Source organism: Erinaceus europaeus, chromosome 3, assembly GCF_950295315.1.
Source record: "Erinaceus europaeus chromosome 3, mEriEur2.1, whole genome shotgun sequence".
In the NCBI taxonomy this organism is placed as follows: Eukaryota; Metazoa; Chordata; class Mammalia; order Eulipotyphla; family Erinaceidae; genus Erinaceus; species Erinaceus europaeus.
The window spans coordinates 64989536-65013031 of record NC_080164.1 but is presented as its reverse complement, the minus strand read 5'-3'; the positions used below and the strand labels follow the sequence as shown (position 1 = coordinate 65013031).

The window sequence follows — 23496 nt, the reverse complement described above, 5'->3', positions numbered from 1 at the left end:
AGTGGTTTGCTGACATCAGGGAGAAAAGAGCCTGCCCTCAGTGGATGGGTGTCAGGAATCATAGGGCAGGAAAGATAGTCCCTCCGTGGGTAGCAAGTCCTTGAGTCACTATCCCCCAATGCTGGTCTCCCCTGGAGCTTTGATGTAGGAGATAGGGAGTCTTGGAAGCTGGCAAGGATGAAATGAGGCCGTTCCTTAGCAATGTCAAACCTCCGGACTTGGCTCCGAAGGGGGCTGAGGATATCTGGGTGGTTAGTTCCATCCAGTCCTTCTCGGATGCTCTGAGCTGAAGAAACCAGGTGTTTTGCCATGGCTAAAACCGCCTCTGCGTCATGAAAGGCGGGCTTGCCTGAAAAGCGCTCAGCAGCTGCACCCAGGACCAGGGAGGATTGCTCTAGATGCTGGATCAAGACTCTTAGGCCATTCCGTAAAATAGGATCTCGATTTTGACCTACGTATCTCTTCATCACCTGTACTATGTGTGTGGCTCGCCCCTGTAAATATGCCACATGCATTGAAAACTCTCTGCAGTCTTCACTCCTCAAAGCCCATGTGAAGAAGTACAAATGTTTGGTCATTTCCTGAACAGACACAGTCAGGAACTCAGGAATATAGAGAACATCATCAAAACATGCCAACAGGCACTCTGATGCTCGGGTCCAGGCCTGAAGCACGGCCTGTAGAGCGGCGGGGGTCCAGTCCAGCTCAGAGCTTTGGGGGTTTTGCGAGAAAAGTTGTTGTACTCTGACCACAAGCCCCCAAAGATATGCCATGGTGATCTCCATTTCTCTTTTGGTTTCTTGTCGCGGGCAGCAAACCAAGACCAAGTGAGCCACTCTGAACATCTGCTTGGCCTTTTCATGGAAGGCAGCAAGGGAGAATTGGAGGCTCTTGGGCAAGGGCCAAGGGCCTGGACAGCTCATTGAGGAATTGCCCATGGCAGCCTGGACCAGCCTTTGAAGAGGACTTTGCATGTCGGTGAACGTGTCCAGGATCTGGCGCAGCAGCTCGGTGCGGGCGCCCTGGGAGAGCGCCTCCGCCGCGACCCACAGCGCTGCGCTCTCCTCCCCGGGCTGCAGGGCGCCAGGGCCCCGAGTGCCGCAGGCCTGGCCCAGACGGCGCGCGCCGGCGCTCCGCCGCTCCAGCAGCCGGCGACAGCGAGCCAGCAGGCGCAGCCTCTCCCGCGGCGCGGCCCCCGCGGCCAGGCGCAGGCACAGCCAGACCACCGCCTCCAGCAGCGCGTCCAGCCGGTCGCGGCGCAGGAGCTCGGGCGCGGGCGCCCCCTGCAGTTGACGCAGCTGCCGCAGGCGCCGCGGGAGCGCCCCGCTCCATTGGCGGGGGGGCGGAGCCGCGCCGGGTTCCAGCAGCTCCAGCAGCTGCCCCAGGGCCTTCCTGGCGCGCGCCAAACAGTGGCGCCGGCCGGACCCGGGCTCGGGATCGCGGGCGGCCGCCAGGAGCTCGGGGACACAGGCCCTCAGCAGGCCGCGGGCGCGGGCCAGGCGCTCCCCGGGGCCGCGCGCGGTCAAGCCGGCCAGGCGCTGCAGCGCCCCCGCCAGGTCGGCGAAGGAACCGAGCGGCCAGTCTGCGTCCCCAGCCGCTTCCAGCTCGTCCAGGCAGCTCAGGCAGCAGCCGATTGCCCGCACCGTCATCCTCGTGGTACAGGCATCTTCGAGGAGCAGCATCTGTTGGGACAGTCGGGGCAGAGCGCTTGAACACCCTGCCGTGATTTTTAGAGCGACACTGAAGCTTACCGCCCCCAGGTTGGCAGATACCTACCTCCCAAATCTAAAGGAAGTGCAATTTCACACCCCCACTCCCCACCGCTATCACAGTCATCTAGGAGAGACACTTAAAGAAACTAGTGGGTTTCTACCACACTAGGGAAAGATAGAAAGCCGGGAGTATGGATCGACCTGATAACGCCCATGTCCATCCGAGAAGCAATTACAGAAAGCAGACCGTCCACCTTCTGCACCCCATAATGATCCTAGGTCCATACTCCCAGAGGGATAAAGAAGAGGAAAGCTTGAGGAGACTTCCAGAGGCGGAGCTACGAGCAGCAGCAGATGGCTTTCTCTCCTCGCCTCTCCTCTCCCTGATCAACCAGGATTACCAAAGGAGACCACCCAGGACCGAAACAAGACAGGACTTGAATGACCACAGGAACCCAGTAAATCACGGGTGAGTACAAACATGTGTGGCTGGTGACAGAGAGGAGAGAGGAGCCTAAGGAGAGATTAAGTGACTGCTAACAGTTCAGCAGTTTATCTGTTGAGACACCACCTCCAGTCTGCTCCACCAACAAGGGGACAGCTGAAGGGAGGAGAGGACTCCCCAGAGACTCACCAAGGGCAACTCTGAGTCTCCATTGCTACTGCCCTCAGAATCTGGAGCAGCAACAGGGAGGGACACCAGGGGACAGAGATCTAACCAGGAAACTCAGGAGAAGACCTATACCTCGGTAGCATAGCTGAGGGGCTATGAAAGTCTCTTTGCATAACCACTGGATTATCTCTGCCACACCCTGCTTTATCTCTTGGTCAGGAGTCAGTAATTAAGCTAAGAAGCCTATTGATAGTTTAAAAGCCCTCAGGCTCCCATAGCCTACAAGGAAGAGAGAGAGAGAAAAAAAAAGAGGCTTTTAAACCACTGAGCTCCAAGTCAGGGATTTAAATACTATTGAAACAACTGTTAACTTCCACCAGTGTGAACCCTTTAATTAACTTACTTAGACACAGGTCAATCCAGGCAATAGTGATCAGTAATTTGAAAAGTACTGATAAAGGGAACTCATAATATAATATATAAAATGGTTAAAACAACGAGAAGAAATATTGGAGAATCGAACCAGGACAAGAGTCCAGCTAAAAGTCCTCCAGAGAGTGAAGCACAAAATAACAAGTTCAACATCCAAACATTAGCTAAGGAAATAATAACAGGAGTGAGTAAAGAATTTGAAAAAATTGTAATCAGAAATACAGGAACAACAAATGAGAATATGGAAGAAAATACTAATTATCTCATGGTTATTAGAGAGCTGAAAGCTGAAATCACTGAGCTAAGAATGCAACTAGTTGAACAAGCTAAAACAGTATTAGAACAGGGCAACAAAATAGATGAACTCCAGAAAGCAGTAGAGGGCAGAGAGAATAGAATCTATGTGGCTGAAGACAGAATTAGCAAGATTGAGGATGAATGAGAGACAACTAAAAAAGAAGTAAGAGATCTCAAAAAGGGATTAAGAGATGCTGAAAACAACAACAGAGTCCTATGGGATGACTTCAAAAGAAACAATATACGCATTATTGGCTTACCAGAGGAAGAAAGAGAAGGGGAGGAAGAAAGCATTCTCCAGGCCATAATAGCTGAGAGCTTCTCTAGTCTAGACAACACCAAAGACATAAAGATTCAAGAAGCCCAGAGGGTCCCAAACAGAATTAACCCAGACCTAAAGACACCAAAACATATCACACTTAGAATGGAAAGGAATAAGGATAAAGAAAGGATCCTGAAGGCTACAAGAGAAAAACAAAGAGTCACCTACAAAGGAAAACCCATAAGATTAGCAGCAGACTTCTCCATACACACACTACAGGCCAGAAGAGAATGGCAAGATATCTATCGAGTGCTCAATGAGAAAGGCTTTCAGCCAAGAATACTATATCCTGCTAGACTGTCATTCAGACTAGATGGAGGCATCAAAACCTTCTCAGACAAGCAACAGTTGAAGGAATCAACTATCACCAAGCCTGCCCTGAAAGAAGTTCTGAAAGGTCTCCTATAAACAAACAGACCACCACAAATAGGACATATCAAAACACTCTAAAACTCTACAGGAATGGCATTAAAATATCTTCAATCTTTGATATCAATAAATGTCAATGGCCTGAATTCATCTATTAAAAGACACAGAGTAGGAAGATGGATCAGAAAACGCAACCCAACAATATGTTGTCTACAGGAAACTCACCTAACTCAACAAGACAAACACAGACTTAAAGTGAAAGGAAGGAGAACTATCATACAAGCCAATGGCCCACAAAAAAGGGCAGGAACAGCTATTCTCATATCTGACATGATAGACTTTAAAATAGATAGATTAAAAAAGATAGGAATGGACACTACTTAATGCTCAGAGGATCAGTCAATCAAGAGGACTTAACAATTATTAACATCTATGCACCCAATGAGAAGCCATCTAAATACATCAAACTTCTACTGAAAGAGCTACAGAAATATATTAACAGCAACACAATCATAGTAGGGGACTTCAACACCCCACTCTCTCAACTTGACAGATCATCCAGGCAGAAAAATCAATAAAGACATAAGGGAGCTAAATGAAGAGATAGATAAACTAGAACTATTGGACATTTTCAGAGTCATTCATCCCAAGAAACTGGAATACACATTTTACTCAAATCCACATGGGTCATTCTCAAGGATAGACCATATGTTAGGCCACAAAGACAGCATCAGCCAATTCAAGAGCATTGAAATCATCCCAAGCATCTTCTCAGACCACAGTGGAATTAAACTAACACTTAACAATCAACAGAAGATTAGAAACAGTCCCAAAATGTGGAAGCTCAACAGTACACTTCTTTTTTTTTTCCTCCTCCAGGGTTATTTCTGGGCTTGGTGCCTGCACCATGAATCCACCGCTCCTGGAGGCCATTTTTTTCCCCCTTTTGTTGCCCTTGTTGTAGCTTCATTGTAGTTATTATTATTGCACTTGTTGACACAATTCGTTGTTGGATAGGACAGAGAGAAATGGAGAGAGGAGGGGAAGACAGAGAAGGGGAGAAATATAGACACCTGCAGACCTGCTTCACCGCCTGTGAAGCGACTCCCCTGCAGGTGGGGAACCGGGGGCTCGAACCGGGATCCTTACGCCGGTCCCTGCACTTTGCGCCACATGCGCTTAACCCACTGCACCTCCGCCCAACCCCCAACAGTACACTTCTTAACAACTTCTGGGTCAAAGAGGAAATCAAGGAAGAAATCAAAATGTTTTGAGAGTTCAATGAAAATGAAGGCACAAGCTATCAAATTGTTTGGGACACAGCTAAAGCAGTCCTAAGAGGGAAGTTCATAGCTATACAAGCACACATTAGGAAACAAGAAAAAGCACAAATAAACAGCCTGATTGCACATCTTAAAGACCTAGAAGAAGAACAACAAAGGAACCCTAAAGCAACCAGAAGGATGGACATCACTAAAGTTAGAGCAGAAATAAATAACATTGAGAATAGGAAAACCATACAAAAGATCAATGAAAGTAAATGTTGGTTCTTCGAAAGAGTAAACAAAATTGACAAACCTTTAGCCAGACTCACAAAACAAAAAAGGGAGAAGACCCAAATAAATCGGATAGTAAATGAAAGAGGAGATATCACGACAGACACCGCAGAAATTCAACATATCATGCGAGGCTTCTATGAACAACTATATGCCACCAAGCTAGAGAACCTGGAAGAAATGGACAATTTCCTAGATACCTACCAACTTCCAAAACTAAGTCAAGAGGAAGTGGATAACATGAACAGGCCCATCACAGCTAATGAAATTGAAACAGTTATCAAAAATCTCCCCAAAAATAAAAGTCCTGGACCAGATGGTTTTACAAATGAATTCTACAAAACTTTCAAAGAAGAACTAATACCTCTACTTTTAAAAGTCTTCCAGAAGATTGAAGACACTGGAATACTCCCTGCCAGCTTCTATGAAGCCAACATCACCCTGATACCAAAAGCAGACAGGGATACAACCAAAAAAGAAAACTACAGACCAATATCTCTGATGAACATAGATGCGAAAATACTGAACAAAATTCTAGCCAAGCGGATACAGCAGTATATCAAAAAGATTGTTCATCATGACCAAGTGGGGTTTATCCCAGGCATACAAAGTTGGTTTAATATACGTAAATCAATCAATGTGATCCACCACATCAACAAAAGCAAGACCAAAAACCACATGGTCATATCAATAGATGCAGAGAAAGCCTTTGACAAAATACAACATCCCTTTATGATCAAAACACTACAAAAAATGGGAATAGATGGAAAATTCCTGAAGATAGTGGAGTCTATATATAGCAAACCTACAGCCAACATCATACTCAATGGTGAAAAACTGGAAGCATTTCCCCTCAGATCAGGTACTAGACAGGGATGCCCACTATCACCATTATTATTCAACATAGTGTTGGAAGTTCTTGCCATAGCAATCAGGCAGGAGCAAGGAATTACAGGGATACAGATTGGAAGAGAAGAAGTCAAACTCTCCTTATTTGCAGATGACATGATAGTATACATGGAAAAACCTAAGGAATCCAGCAAGAAGCTTTTGGAAATCATCAGGCAATACAGTAAGGTGTCAGTGGCACCTTAACATTCAAAAGTCAGTGGCATTCCTCTATGCAAACACTAAGTTAGAAGAAATTGAAATCCAGAAATCAATTCCTTTTACTATAGCAACAAAAACAATAAAATATCTAGGAGTAAACCTAACCAAGGAAGTGAAAGACTTGTATACTGAAAATTATGAGTCACTACTCAAAGAAATTGAAAAAGACACAAAGAAGTGGAAAGATATTCCATGTTCATGGTTGGAAGAATTAACATCATCAAAATGAATATATTACCCAGAGCCATCTACAAATTTAATGCTATCCCCATCAAGATCCCAAGCACATTTTTTAGGAGAATAGAAAAAATGCTACAAATGTTTATCTGGAACCAGAAAAGACCTAGAATTGCCAAAACAATCTTGAGAAAAAAGAAAAGAACTGGAAGCATCACACTCCCAGATCTCAAACTATATTATAGGGCTATTGTCATCAAAACTGCTTGGTACTGGAACATGAATAGACACACTGACCAGTGGAATAGAATTGAGAGCCCAGAAATGAGGCCCCACACCTATGGACATCTAATCTTTGACAAAGGGGCCCAGACTATTACATGGGGAAAGCAGAGTCTCTTCAACAAATGGTGTTGGAAACAATGGGTTGAAACATGCAGAAGGATGAAACTGAATCACTGTATTTCACCAAATACAAAAGTAAATTCCAAGTGGATCAAGGACTTGGATGTTAGACCAGAAACTATCAGATACTTAGAGGAAAATATTGGCAGAACTCTTTTCCGCATAAATTTTAAAGACATTTTCAATGAAACAAATCCAATTACAAAGAAGACTAAGGTAAGTATAAACCTATGGGACTTCATCAAATTAAAAAGCTTCTTCACAGCAAAAGAAACCACTACCCAAACCAAGAGACCACTCACAGAATGGGAGAAGATCTTTACATGCCATACATCAGATAAGAGTTTAATAACCAACATATATAAAGAGCTTGCCAGACTCAACAACAAGACAACAAATAATCCCCATCCAAAAATGGGGGGATGACTTGGACAGAATATTTACCACAGAAGAGATCCAAAAGGCCGAGAAACACATGAAAAAATGCTCCAAGTCTCTGACTGTCAGAGAAATGCAAATCAAGACAACAATGAGATATCACTTCACTCCTGTGAGAATGTCATACATCAGAAAAGGTAACAGCAGCAAATGCTGGAGAGGGTGTAGGGTCAAAGGAACCCTCCTGCACTGCTGGTGGGAATGTCAATTGGTCCAACTTCTGTGGAGAACAGTCTAGAGAACTCTCCGAAGGCTAGAAATGGACCTACCCTATGACCCTGCAATTCCTCTCCTGGGGATATATCCTAAGGAACCCAACACATCCATCCAAAAAGATCTGTGTACACATATGTTCTTGGCAGCACAATTTGTAATAGCCAAAACCTGGAAGCAACCCAGGTGTCCAACAACAGATGAGTGGCTGAGCAAGTTGTGGTATATATACACAATGGAATATTACTCAGCTGTAAAAAATGGTGACTTCACCGTTTTCAGCCAATCTTGGATGGACCTTGAAAAATTCCTGTTATGTGAAATAAATCAGAAACAGAAGGATGAATATGGGATGATCTCACTCTCAGGCAGAAGTTGAAAAACAAGATCAGAAAAGAAAACACAAGTAGAACCTGAAATGGAATTGGCGTATTACACCAAAGTAAAAGACTCTGGGGTGGGTGGGTGGGGAGAATACAGGTCCATGAAGGATGATAAATGACATAGTGGGGGTTGTATTGTTAAATGGGAAACTGGGGAATGTTATGCATGAACCAACTATTGTATTTACTGTTGAATGTAAAACATTAATTCCCCAATAAAGAAATAAACTTAAAAAAAACATGTATTAATTATACAAAAAGCATTAAAAACAAAGTGAAAACCAAAAAAAAAAAAAAAAAAAAAGAATAGGAAAGCTTCCAGTGGAGAGGGTGGGACATGAATTCTGGTGGGAACTGTATTGAATTATACCCCTGTTATCTTACAATCTTGTTAATCATTATTAAAATCATTAATAACACTTTTAAAAAAGAAACTAATGGGTTTGACTAAAGTATATAAAGCCTTCTGCATGTACGCTAACGAGGGTTTCAACCTGGGTTGGGAGTGAGTGTTCATCTCCAGGTTAGAGGAAGAGCAGTGAGCCCTCTCCATGCTAAGAGGCTTATAAACAGAGTGAGGATGAGGGTGAGGGTTATGGGGGCTGGAGAAATGACCTTCCAGGAAGTCCTCAGAAATCTTTCCTAGCAGTTCCCTGTTGCTTCTGGGCCATTCTGTTCCATCCCTTTGACAGAGCTGGTATCTAGCCATTTCTACAAGCTGCCCTTATTCCTCTCTCATCTTCCCATCCTCAGGTGCCGAAATCTCTCACTTCCTTTGCCTTTCTTGTCTACCAATTTTCAATTTCATTTTTTTGTGAGGATAAAATAGAAACACCCCCTCATAGCCTACAATACTAGAGTTTTAGTTATGATTATTAATAATAATATTTGCCCATTGTCCTCACCCTGGAGAGTCTTCCAGCTGTAGAACACTGTACCAGAACTTTCCTTTTCGTGCCAGTTTGCCAAATAGGTTGGGAGCTGCAGAAGTTTTATTAGCTCTTCTGCATCACTCTTGGCCACAAGAAGGGTGGAAAAGGAACCCCTCAGTGACACCTTTTTATGAGGGGCTGGTGGCCAAGTGTAGGGGGTGATGGGACTGCCATGTGTTTAGCATCACACACCCTAAATCTATGTCTACTGAACTCTGTATGGGAGCATCCACATATAGCTTTTATCAATTCTGTGCCTGTGGTCTTGGCAGAAACTTGGGCAGATTTCATTGAGACCAGGAGATGCTTCCTAGAAGTGAGCTTTCTGTTCATATCAAGTGCAACAGAAAACTGCCATCTGTCTCACCTTTGTGATGTCCATGAGGATCTGCTGAGCTGTGGACACTAACTCTTCCTGGTAGCTCTGACATTGCGGCTGAAGGTGGAGTTTCTGAGCTACTAGCTTGATGTTCCTCCCACATAGGATAAGGGACTCAGCAGCAGGTTCCATTTCTTCCCAAAGCCAACACTCTTCCTCAGAGTCCCCTGCCAGCCTGATAGACACACTGTCATTCAGCATTTACCCATAATTCATGAGTGTAATGTTTTAACAAAGAAAAGTACCCACAAGGAAACTATGATGCACAGAAGTTAGAGTATTACAAAGCCAGTATAATGGTGGCATAAGTCTATGCTTATTTAATAGAAACCTCTCTAAGATATAGTGTTGAGTAAATAAAACCAAATTATAGAATAGCCTGTATAGAAATAACTCACTTGTAGAGTGTGATGCTTTGCCATGCAACTTAGATTCAAACCCGGCCCCCACCACATTGTAGGAAGCTTCAGTGCTGTCTGTCTCTGTGCCTGCCTGCCTGTCTGCATTTCTCTCTCCCTCTCCCTCTCCATCTCTATCTCTCTATCTCTATATCTCTCTCAAAAGAGACAGGAAGGAAGAAAGAAAGAAAAGCATGTGTGGCATCTACTCATCTAGATAGAGGTGGCTCTGTCTGGGAAGTACAGGAGCAATTGGCATTAGAAGTAGAGAATAGCACCAAAGTCAAAACCCTGTGGTGAGGGGTAGACATGCAGCTTCCTGGGCCAGTGGGGGGTGGGAGTGGGTGGGAGGGATGGGTCACAGTCTTTTCGTGGTGGGAATGGTGTTTATGTACACTCCTAGTAAAGTGTAGACATATAAATCACTAGTTAATTAATACGAGAGGGGGAAAATTAATTGTATGTCTCGAAGTTTTTCAAAACACAAATTGAATCTTTTCAATATCTAGGCTGTGTAATTGATATGCAAACTCTCTCAAAAGCCTAGACCAAGTAGATCAGAAGCAACCAATAGCACAGCTATATACAAGATACTGGGTACTGTACAGCAAACCCTAACAAAAGGACTTTTCAGAGTTAACCCAATTACCAAATAATGTGATGATAACATTAACTATCCATTGTCTTTTTGAACCCTAAGACAGCAGGAACCTCACATCTCCACTATAGAGCCTCTACTTCCCCCAGTCCTGGAACCATTGGATAGGGCCCACTTTCCTGTATGCCTCTCCCAATCCATATCAAATAATATTGCATCTGCCGATCACAACCTAACCAACACAACGATTGCCACCTCAACATGCTTCACTTCAGACTATGTCCAGAGACTTCACGTGTGGAATGACAACCCTTCAACTTCATTACTCGGGTGAGACCTTTCCTTTCATACTATACTCTAATTTCATCTCAGGTGGTTCACTTTCTAACAAAGTCCCAAAACTTAGATATACACCAGTTTCTGTGAGAGAGAGCATATGTTCACACGTATCCGTAAACTACTACAAAATATATACCTGAAAGCAGAAGTACACTAGAGTTTGCAGTGAGTACCTCCCTAACACTTCCTATCCACTATTCCAAGCTTTGGGTCCATGATTGCTCAACAATTTGTTTGGCTTTGTATGTTAACTCTCTTTTCAGTCACCAGGTTCCAGATGTCATCAGGATGCCGGCCAGACTTCCCTAGACTAAAGACCCCACCAATGTGTCCTGGAGCTCAGCTTCCCCAGAGACACACCCTACTAGGGAAAGAGAGAGGCAGACTGGGAGTATGGACCGACCAGTCAACGCCCATGTTCAGCGGGGAAGCAATTACAGAAGCCAGACCTTCCACCTTCTACAAACCACAATGACCCTGGGTCCATGCTCCCAGAGGGATAGAGAATGGGATAGAGAAAATGGATAGAGAAAGCTATCGGGGAGAGGGTAGGAAATGGAGATTGGGTGGTAGGAATTGTGTGGAATTGTACCCCTCCTACCCTATGGTTTTGTTAATTAATCCTTTCTTAAATTAAAAAAAAAAAAAGAAGTAGAGAATAGTGGTCTGGGAGGTGGCGCAGTGGTAAAGTTTTGGACTCTCGAGCATGAGGTCCCAAGTTCGATCCCCAGCAGCACATGTACCAGAGTGATGTCTGGTTCTTTCTCTCTCTTCCTATCTTTCTCATAAATAAATAAATAAAATCTTTAAAAAAAATAAAAGTAGAGAATATGCTAAATCACTGTCTTTCCCAAGAAGACTTTGATATTTATGTCAACTGTGCAGAGAATAGCCTCAAAAGTAGTGCCGCCCCCACCACAGATTCTAAAGTGACTGGTACCTTCTGAGGATGTGCAACTTCTGGGCCCTTATATTTTACCAATTTGCTTGATCCATTATATACAGATAAATAGCTGTATATATGCATGTGGATATATGGATATAGATAAACATACTTAGATATTTCTTTTTCTTTTCTTATGCAGTGCTGGGCAATGAACTTAGAGCCTCACATAGGCACAATACCACTGTCACTTCCCTAGTCCAGTTTTATTCTATATATTTTTTGAGGGGAAGGGGTAGAGAAAGAGAAAGGGAGAGACCAAAACAATGCTCCACCATCCAGAGTCCCTTGAGTGCTTCACCACTTGTGCTCCCCACATGCAGAGGGGTAACTTCACAAGGGGTCACTTCACAAGCGGTGAAGCAGGACTGCAGGTGTCTATCTTTCTCTCCCCCTCTCTATCTTCTCCTCTTTTCTCGATTTCTCTCTGTCTTATCCAGCAACAACAGCAATAACAACAACAATAATATTGACAACAACAAGGATAACTACAAGGGCAACAAAATGGGAAAAAATGGCCTCCAGGAGCAGTGGATTCATAGTGCAGGCACTGAGCCTCAGCAATAACCCTAGAGGCAAAAAAAGAAAAAAAAATTCAAGGGGTAGATAGCATAATGGTTATGCAAACAGACCTTCTTGCCTTATCACCACCATAAGCCAGAGCTGAGCAGTGCTCTAGTGGAAAAAAAAAAAAAAAAGGCATTGCCAAATATTCAGCATATATTTCTTTTCTTTCTTACTTTCCTTTTCTTTTTACCAGATCACTGATTAGCTCTGGCTTATGGTGATGAGAGGGATATAACCTGGGACTTCAGAACCTCAGTCATGAGAGTCTCTTGGCATAATCATTATGCTACCTACCTTGGCCCAGTATATGCTATATTTCTAAGCAAAAGGAAATGTATGCTTGTGTTGACTTCTTACATGGTCTTCCGAGAAGTCCTGTTCTGCTGCTGGCTCTGTTGTGCTGATGTGGTAAGTTCCTCCTGACCTCCTGAGAATTTACCCAGCAGATAGAAACACTGGAACTTGCCAGATGTACACTTAGTGCGTTTTGTGCTGATTGCCTCCATTTGGCCTTTCCTGAGAACTGCTTGAGTAACTGCACTGAAAGGCACTGGCTTCAAATCCAAGTCAAAGCATGAATTATTTGCAAATTTTCCCTGACTGATGGGCTGGACCATTTTCCATGGCCATGAACACAGAAAATTCCCTTTATAAATAATGCACTTGCTCAGAAAAGACAATCAAGCAAAGGCATTTATATTTAAACTGAAAGAAAGAATGTTTAACTTCTCTCAGAAATCAGTGAAAATTTTTTCTGTGGTTTCAAAATGTGTTAGAAAGTTAGGACATAAAGAGAATACTAAATTAATATTAAAAACAGTTTGTTCTCAAACTCCTAAGTAAGTTATAAATATTTTGGCAGTTTTTCAATTATTTTTTCCTTTTTATATAATCAAGGTCACACATGTACAGTTAGTTCCCCAATATTTGGTGGTAAATTATGCATAACATAGAATTTGCTATCTGAATAATTTCATTTGTTTTTGCCACCAGAACTTTCACACCTGCATGATTCCACTGCTTCTGAAAGACTTTTCTCTTCTTTTCTTTTCTTTTCTTTTCTCTTCTCTTCTCTTCTCTTCTCTTCTCTTCTCTTCTCTTCTCTTCTCTTCTCTTCTTTACAGATAAAGGATGAGAGACACAGAGGGAGAGGGAGAGAAGGAGACGGAGTGGACAGTGGTGCACCTGGTTGAGTACACATTACCATGTGCAAGGATCTGGATTTAAGCCCCCAGTCTCCTCCTGAAGGGGTAAGCTTCACAAGAGTTTGGTCTGGGGAGTCGGGCTGTAGCGCAGCGGGTTAAGCGCAGGTGGTGCAAAGCACAAGGACAGAAGACAGAAGGATCCCGGTTCGAACCCCGGCTCCCCACCTGCAGGGGAGTCGCTTCACAGGCAGTGAAGCAGGTCTGCAGGGGTCTATCTTTCTCTCCCCCTCTCTGTCTTCCCCTCCTCTCTCCATTTCTCTCTGTCTTATCCAACAATGACAACAACAATAATAACTACAACAATAAAACAACAAGGGCAACAAAAGGGAATAAATAAATTAAATTAAATTAATTTTAAAAAAGAGGTTGGTCTGCACAAGAATCCATTCAAGGATCCCAGTTCAAACCCCTGGCTCCCCATATGCAGGGGGGTCACTTCACAAGTGGTGGAACAGGTCTGCAGATGTCTTTCTCTCTCCCTCTCCTCTCTCAATTTCTCTCTGTCCTATCCAATTTTTTTAAAAATGGAAAAAAATGGTTGTTAGGTGCAGTGCAGACACCAAGCCCCAGCGATAACCCTGGAGGCAAAAAAAAAAAAAATAGCACTCAGGACCTCATGTCCATGAATTCAGCTCTCTGTCCACTACACTGCCCCCAGGCCACAGTGATTCAATTTTCAAGCTTTAGAGAGTTTATTTTGTAATCTTTTGATAGTCTAATTCTCTTTCTTTTTTCCTAATTCACTTATCCTTAGAACAGGAATATTTTCCAACTTTCTTCTTCTTCTAGCGTTTGCCCTTCTTCCGTAGCCAGTCAACAGCATCAGGTTGAGCCTGATGTAAAGTTTCAAGACCTCCTTTGAATCTGGAGAGGTGGCAGTCTTGACTATGAGGGTCATAGTCAACAATATTTCCAACAATATTTTATAACATTTTAGATGATTTATAACTTCAAAAATTTTGTAAAAACAATACAATAAACTTCAATATATCCTTCTATGAAATTAATCAATTGTTTTCATATGGCCACAAATGCAATGTCATTCTCTCTTTTTTTAAAAAAAATATTATTATCTTTATTTATTGGATAGAGACAGCCAGAAATCCAACAAGTAGGGGAGATAGAGAGGGAGAGATTAAGAGAGACACCTGCAGACCTGCTTCACCACTTGTGAAGCTTTCCCCCTGCAGGTGGGGACTGGGGGCTCGAACCTGGATCCTTGAGCACTGTTAACATGTGCGCTCAACTAGGTGCGCTGTCACCTGGCCCCTTCATTCTCTCTCTTTATGTGTGTATAAAAAGATTTGGATATGGAGTTGATGAGTTCTTTGAAATTATTACCTCTTGGCCACTTTCACAAATTCCTCATTAGCTTGAGCCAGTTCCTCTGCTATTTTCTCTAAGGAGGCAAAGACTTCGTTCTTCGTGTCTCTTCTCTCCACTGAGATGACCAGATGACAAAGTTGAATGGTCATTGGTGAGATGATTCTCTCAATGTCCTCATTCTGTATCATGGATCCAATGTCATTGAAGAGGAAAGACTCCATCTCTCTGTAAACAAAAGTATGACATGGTCATATCCCATCCTGACTGACATGTCAGAAGATTTTTCTTTGACTTGACTTTTCTCAAACTTTATTTCTTCTTTTTTACTTTTTTTCCAGCAAGGTTATCTCTGGGGCTCAGTGCCTACACCATGAATTCACTGCTCCTGGTGTCCATCCATTAATTCTTTTTTTTTTTTTTTTTGCTTCCAGGGTTATCACTGGGCTCAGTGCCTGCACTATGAATCCACTGCTCCCGAAGGTCATTTCCCCCATTTTGTTGCCCTTGTTGTTGTTATTGTTGCCATTGGTGTCATTGTTGGATAGGACAGAGAGAAATGGAGAGAGGAGGGGAAGACAAGAGAGGGGGAGAGAAAGGCAGACACCTGCAGACCTGCTTCATCACTTGTGAAGCTACTCCCCTGCAGGTGGGGAGCCAGGGGCTCGAACTGGGATCCTTATGCTAGTCGTTGCGCTTTGCCCCATGTGAACTTAACCTGGTGCACTACAACCCAGCCCCCTATTTCTTGGTTGGTTTTTTTGTTTGTTTGTTTGTTTTGTTTTCCTTCCTATTTTAACTACATAAGACAGAAAGAAACTGAGATGGAGAGAGAGAGAGAGAAAGAAAGAGAGACCCACAAACCAATTCCACCATTCATGAAGCATTTCCCTTGCAGGCAGGGAGCAGGGAGTTGAACTCAAATCCTTATACTGGGTAATGTGTGCATTTAACTGGGTGTGCCACCGGTATCCCCCTTTTTTAGTTTAAATTTATTTTATTTTATTTCTTAATTTTTTTGATAGAGACAGAGAGAAACTGAACCACAAGTTTAAACCTGGGGCCCTTGTGCACTGTAACACATACACTCTACCAGATGTGCCACCGCCTGACCACTAACTCTAACTCTTCTATGAGAAAGAAACCTAATGGGGTAAATGGGAACAATTTTTAGCATCTTACACATAAAAATAATACAATATAAAAGTAGATTATGGCAGGAATCAGTCAGTAGTGCAGCAGGTTAAGCGCACGTGGCACAAAGCGCAAGGACCGGCACAAGGATCCCGGTTCGAGCCCCGGGCTCACTACCTGCAGGGGAGTCGCTTCACAGGCGGTGAAGCAGGTCTGCAGGTGTCTGTCTTTCTCTCCTCCTCTCTGTCTTCCCCCTCCTCCATTTCTCTCTGTCCTATCCAACAACAACGACATCAATAACTATAACAATAAAAAAACAAGGGCAACAAAAAAAGGGAATAAATAAGTAAATATTTTTTTAAAGTAGATTATAGCTTAGCAGCAAGAGGTAAGAGAGTAGGATAGGGTAATGAGATTATGAAATGGAAAAATAGATGAACACAGAATGCGTACTCTCCAGATTCACCCTATGTGGGTATTTTAATCTATGTGCCTGGTAGAGATTTGTATTTCCTCTGTAATACAGGGACATATAGCCTAAATCTGTATTTCCTCAGTGCTGGATAGGCCTCACAGCAGTCAGTGACTGCAGCTAACCTACCTCCTCCCTCCACATTCCCAAGCAGGACAGCTAGGGAGGAAAACTGCCTAGTGGGAAGAGATAAGACCCCTGTATCTAACTAGCACCAGGGCCTAAGATCATGTGCCTGCCGTGTGCCAATGTCTGCATTCTCTTTGTAACCAAGATGTAAAACTCTATAAGGAGTGCTGTTCCTTTGTCCGGGGCAGAGAACTTCCTGGAGAGATCCAGATCTCTAGCCCACTGGTGTATTAAACTTCTCTCTATTCACCACATCCAGTTCTGGTCTAGTGTTTGGGGATAATTTCTGCAACAATAGTTTTAAAAGATGGTAAATAGAATGGTGAATGGATTCACATAGTGTAGGAAACAGTTAAGGAAATTTTTAATTACAGAAGGCGTGACTGAGATGAATTATTTGAAGTACATAATTATGTGCAGATACTGTATCTTATATGTAGTTACAGTAAAGGGAGCACACTTTGACTTAATTTATTTTTACTTTAATGGGATAGCACACACAGTGTATTTAGTATGAACTCCATTATTGAAACTTTGTTTTTTAACCAGAGCACTGTTCAGCTCTGGTTTATGGTGGTACTGGAAATTGAACCTGAGACCTTTGGTTCCTCAAGCATAAAAATCTTCTTGTATAACCATTATGCTATTTCCCCAGCACTACTGAAACATTTTAGCACACCAAAATAAACTATCCCAGATAAGAAAGACTCTGATACAAAAGGAAAATATGGTTATTACTGCTTCAGAATAAACTTAGAGATAAGCTAAAACCATCGTCTGTGAAAAGTATAACTTCTGAGGGGGACATCACCATGTGTAAGGACCTGGGTTCAAGCTCCTGCATCCCCATCTGCAGGGGGAATGCTTCATGAACTATGTAGCAAGTTTGCAGGTGTTTATCTTTTTCTCTTCCTCTGTATTACCCCACCCCCTCGCAATTGCTCTCTGTCCTACCAAATGAAGAAGAAGAGGAGGAAGAAAGAAAGAAAGGAAGGAAGGAAAGAAAGAAAAGAAAGAAATGGAGGGAGGGAAAGAGGGACTTAGGAAGGAAGGGGGAGGGGAAGAAAGAGAGGAAGGGAGTGTAACTTGTAAAAACTGGAGACCCATCTTTTATAATCATGAGAGTATAGCCACCCAAAAAGAACCAACAAAAGGAAAAATACGGACATTTTTCTTACCTTGATGGGAAGATATTTTCCACTCTGTTAAGTCAAAGAACAATTAACTGGATTCACCCTAAATTGTGAGATATCCAAGGTTGCTCTTTTTTTTTTCCCCCAGCAACACTAATTTATTTACATCCTCACTATAATTCAAGACCGTAGTATCTACAACTGTTAGCTGACTCTGCTACTGATGTCACAGGCTGTGCTACTGACAAGCAAACAGCATGATTTATGCATGGAGCTACTGAGAGTCTGTTTTTCAATATTAAAGTCCTGCTTACAGGAATAATAAAACTAGATTAGAATGTGAGAAAGAGGCTAAATATTTTCATCAATGCACTCATAAGAATGCAACTGATGAGGTCTCTAAAGAGTTTTGTTGTAAAATAAACTCTTAGGTTATGAGAAAAAAATTTTAATTATCAGAAAGGAAAGGGGGAGAGGAAGAGTAAAGGGAACCAGGTGTGTGGTGGTGGAGAGAAACTGAGCTTTATACTATAGATTATAGAGAAGTGTATTCAAATGGTGGGTTATCCTGTTATACACCTGAACATTATATAGTGTTTTAAACAAATGTCACTTAAATAACAAAGTCTTTTTTTTTTTTTTTTGCCTCCAGGGTTATCTTTGGAGCTTGGTGTCTGCACTACTAATCCACGGCTCTTGGAGGTCATTTTTTCCACTTTGTTGCCCTTGTTGTTGCTGTTGTTATTGTTGGAGATGACAGAGAGAAATTGAGAAAGGAGGGGAAGACAGAAAGAGGGAGAGAAAGATAGACATCTGCAGACCTGCCTCACTGCCTGTAAAGTGACACCCCCCGCCACCTCCTATAGATGGGGGAGCCAGGGCTCCAGCTGGGATCCTTACCAGTCCGTGTGCGCTTAACCCGCTGCACTACTGCCCAACCTCCTAATAAATTTTTAAATGTGTTAACTTCACATTATATAAAAGTTTTATTGTGGGGTACTGAGAGGAAAGTAGAACTAGAACTAATAAAAATCAGATGATGAATTACTGAGCAATTTAATTAATTTGGCATCTTTCCAGATGCACCCTGTGACTTTTCACAAAAATTTGGTGAGTAACCATTCAGGCCATAAATACAGCAGGAGCAAAAAAAGGAGTAGGATCTTGAAACAGAGGAAAATAAACTTAAAATACATTAGGTGTATACTATATTCCAGGTATCTTTTTTAAATTTTTTTATGTCTTCTCTCCTCTCCTCTCCCGGATCAACTAGGAATACCAAAGGAGACCACCCAGGACTGAAACAAGACAGGACTTGAATGACCATAGGAACCCAGTAAATCGCCGGTGAGTACAAACATGTCTGGCTGGTAACAGAAAGGAGAGAGGAGCCTAAGGAGAGATTAAGTGACTGCTAACAGTTCAGCAGTTTATCTGTTGAGACACCACCTCCAGTCTGCTCCACCAACAAGGGGACAGCTGAAGGGAGGAGAGGACTCCCCAGAGACTCACCAAGTGCAACTATGAGTCTCCATTGCTACTACCCTCAGAATCTGGAGCAGCAACAGGGAGGGACACCAGGGGACAGAGATCTAACCAGGAAACTCAGGAGAAGACCTATACTTCGGTGGCATAGCTGAAGGGCTGTGAAAGTCTCTTTGCATAACCACTGGATTATCTCTGCCACACCCTGCTTTATCTCTTGGTCAGGAGTCAGTGATTAAGCTAAGAAGCCTATTGATAGTTTAAAAGCCCTCAGGCTCCCATAGCCTACAGGGAAGAGAGAGAGAAAAAAAAAAAGAGGCTTTTAAACCACTGAGCTCCAACTCAGGGATTGAAACAACTGTTAACTTCCACCACTGTGAACCCTTTAATTAACTTACTAAGACACAAGTCAATATATGCAATAGTGATCAATAATTTGAAAAGTACTGATAAAGGGAACTCATAACATGATATATAAAATGGTTAAAACAACAAGAAAAAATATTGGAGAATCGAACCAGGACAAGAGTCCAGCTAAAAGTCCTCCAGAGGGTGAAGTACAAAATAACGAGTTCAATATCCAAACATTAGCTAAGGAAATAATAACAGGAGTGAGTAAAGAATTTGAAAAAATTTTAATCAGAAATACAGGAACAACAAATAAGAATATGGAAGAAAATACTAATTATCTCATGGTTATTAGAGAGCTGAAAACTGAAATCACTGAACTAAGAATGCAACTAGCTGAACAAGCTAAAACAGTATTAGAACAGGGCAACAAAATAGATGAACTCCAGAAAGCAGTAGAGGGCAGAGAGAATAGACTCTATGAGGCTGAAGACAGAATTAGCAAGATTGAGGATGAATGAGAGACAACTAAAAAAGAAGTAAGAGATCTCAAAAAGGGATTAAGAGATGCTGAAGACAACAACAGAGTCCTATGGGATGACTTCAAAAGAAACAATATACGCATTATTGGCATACCAGAGGAAGAAAGAGAAGGGGAGGAAGAAAGCATTTTCCAGGCCATAATGCTGAAAACTTCTCTAGTCTAGACAACATCAAAGACATAAAGATTCAAGAAGCCCAGAGGGTCCCAAACAGAATTAACCCAGACCTAAAGACACCAAGACATATCATACTTAGAATGGAAAGGAATAAGGATAAAGAAAGGATCCTGAAGGCTACAAGAGAAAAACAAAGAGTCACCTACAAAGGAAAACCCATAAGATTAGCAGCAGACTTCTCCATACAAACACTACAGGCCAGAAGAGAATGGCAAGATATCTATCGAGTGCTCAATGAGAAAGGCTTTCAGCCAAGAATACTATATCCTGCTAGACTGTCATTCAGACTAGATGGAGGCATCAAAACTTTCTCAGACAAGAAACAGTTGAAGGAATCAACCATCACCAAGCCTGCCCTGAAAGAAATTCTGAAAGGTCTCCTATAAACAATCAGACCACCACAAATAGGGCATATATCAAAACACTCTAAAACTCTACAGGAATGGCATTAAAATATCTTCAATCTTTGATATCAATAAATGTCAATGGCCTGAATTCACCTATTAAAAGACACAGAGTAGGAAGATGGATCAGAAGACACAACCCAACAATATGCTGTCTACAGGAAACCCACCTAACTCAACAAGACAAACACAGACTTAAAGTGAAAGGATGGAGAACTATCATACAAGCCAATGGCCCACAAAAAAGGGCAGGAACAGCTATTCTCATATCTGACATGATAGACTTTAAAATAGATAAGATTAGGGAGTTGGACTGTAGCACAGCAGGTTAAGCGCAGGTGGTGCAAAGCACAAGCACTGGCATAAGGATCCCGGTTCGAACCCCGGCTCCCCACCTGCAGGGGAATCGCTTCACAGGCGGTGAAGCAGGTCTGCAGGTGTCTATCTTTCTCTGCTCCTCTCTGTCTTGCCCTCCTCTCTCCATTACTCTCTGTCCTATGCAACAACAACAACAACAATAATAACTACAACAATAAAAAAAACAAGGGCAACAAAAGGGAATAAATAAATAAAATAAATATTTTTTAAAAATAGATAAGATTAAAAAAGATAGGAATGGACACTACTTAATGCTCAGAGGATCAGTCAATCAAGAGGACTTAACAATTATTAGCATCTATGCACCCAATGAGAAGCCATCTAAATACATCTAACTTCTACTGAAAGAGCTACAGCAATATATTAACAGCAACACAATCATAGTAGGGGACTTCAACACCCCACTATCTCAACTTGACAGATCATCAAGGCAGAAAAATCAATAAAGACATAAGGGAGCTAAATGAAGAGACAGATAAACTAGAACTATTGGACATTTTCAGAGTCATTCATCCCAAGAAACTGGAATACACATTTTACTCAAATCCACATGAGTCATTCTAAAGGATAGACCATATGTTAGGCCACAAAGACAGCATCAGCCAATTCAGGAGCATTGAAATCATCCCAAGCATCTTCTCAGACCACAGTGGAATTAAACTAACACTTAACAATCAACAGAAGATTAGCAACAGTCCCAAAATGTGGAAGCTCAACAGTACACTTCTTAACAACTTCTGGGTCAAAGAGGAAATCAAAGAAGAAATCAAAATGTTTTGAGAGTTCAATGAAAATGAAGACACAAGCTATCAAAATATTTGGGACACAGCTAAAGCAGTCCTAAGAGGGAAGTTCATAGCTATACAAGCACACATTAGGAAACAAGAAAAAGAACAAATAAACAGTCTGATTGCACATCCTAAGGACCTAGAAGAAGAACAACAAAGGAATCCTAAAGCAACCAGAAGGACAGACATCACTAAAGTTAGGGCAGAAATAAATAACATTGAGAATAGGAAAACCATACAAAAGATCAATGAAAGTAAATGTTGGTTCTTCAAAAGAGTAAACAAAATCGACAAGCCTTTAGCCAGACTCACAAAACAAAAAAGGGAGAAGACCCAAAGAAATCGGATAGTAAATGAAATAGGAGATATCACAACAGACACCGCAGAAATTCAACATATCATGCAAGGCTTCTATGAACAACTATATGCCACCAAGCTAGAGAACATGGAAGAAATGGACGATTTCCTAGATACCTACCAACTTCCAAAACTAAGTAAAGAGGAAGTGGATAACATGAACAGGCCCATCACAGCTAATGAAATTGAAGCAGTTATCAAAAATCTCCCCAAAAATAAAAGTCCTGGACCAGACAGTTTTACAAATGAATTCTACAAAACCTTCAAAACCTTCTACTTTTAAAAGTCTTCCAGAAGACTGAAGACACTGGAATACTCCCTGCCAGCTTCTATGAAGCCAACATCACCCTGATACCAAAAGCAGACAGGGACACAACCAAAAAAGAAAACTACAGACCAATATCTCTGATGAACATAGATGTGAAAATACTGAACAAAATTCTAGCCAAGCGGATACAGCAGTATATCAAAAAGATTGTTCATCATGACCAAGTGGGGTTTATCCCAGGCATGCAAGGTTGGTTTCATATACGTAAATCAATCAATGTGATCCACCACATCAACAAAAGCAAGACCAAAAACCACATGGTCATATCAATAGATGCAGAGAAAGCCTTTGACAAAATACAACATCCCTTTATGATCAAAACACTACAAAAAATGGGAATAGATGGAAAATTCCTGAAGATAGTGGAATCTATATATAGCAAACCTACAGCCAACATCATACTCAATGGTGAAAAACTGGAAGCATTTCCCCTCAGATCAGGTACTAGACAGGGCTGCCCACTATCACCATTATTATTCAACATAGTGTTGGAAGTTCTTGCCATAGCAATCAGGCAGGAGCAAGGAATTACAGGGATACAGATAGGAAGAGAAGAAGTCAAACTCTCCTTATTTGCAGATGACATGATAGTATACATGGAAAAACCTAAGGAATCCAGCAAGAAGCTTTTGGAAATCATCAGGCAATACAGTAAGGTGTCAGTGGCACCTTAACATTCAAAAGTCAGTGGCATTCCTCTATGCAAACACTAAGTTAGAAGAAATTGAAATCCAGAAATCAATTCCTTTTACTATAGCAACAAAAACAATAAAATATCTAGGAGTAAATCTAACCAAGGAAGTGAAAGATATTCCAAAGATATTCCATGTTCATGGATTGGAAGAATTAACATCATCAAAATGAATATATTACCCAGAGCCATCTACAAATTTAATGCTATCCCCATCAAGATCCCAAGCACATTTTTTAGGAGAATAGAAAAAATGCTACAAATGTTTATCTGGAGCCAGAAAAGACCTAGAATTGCCAAAACAATCTTGAGAAAAAAGAACAGAACTGGAAGCATCACACTCCCAGATCTCAAACTGTATTATAGGGCCATTGTCATCAAAATTGCTTGGTACTGGAACATGAATAGACACACTGACC

General features: G+C 41.9%; 1 protein-coding gene across 1 annotated transcript in view; it reads right to left on the bottom strand.

Moving 5' to 3' along the window:
- LOC132537586 (uncharacterized) overlaps positions 1-12800 on the bottom strand; it is a 40828-nt gene extending 28028 nt beyond the window's left edge. Inside the window, 3 exon segments of the mRNA XM_060188433.1 lie at positions 3-1772; positions 9327-9513; positions 12541-12800. Coding sequence (XP_060044416.1) covers positions 3-1772; positions 9327-9513; positions 12541-12800 — 2217 coding nt within the window.
- Positions 12801-23496: the final 10696 nt, after the last annotated feature.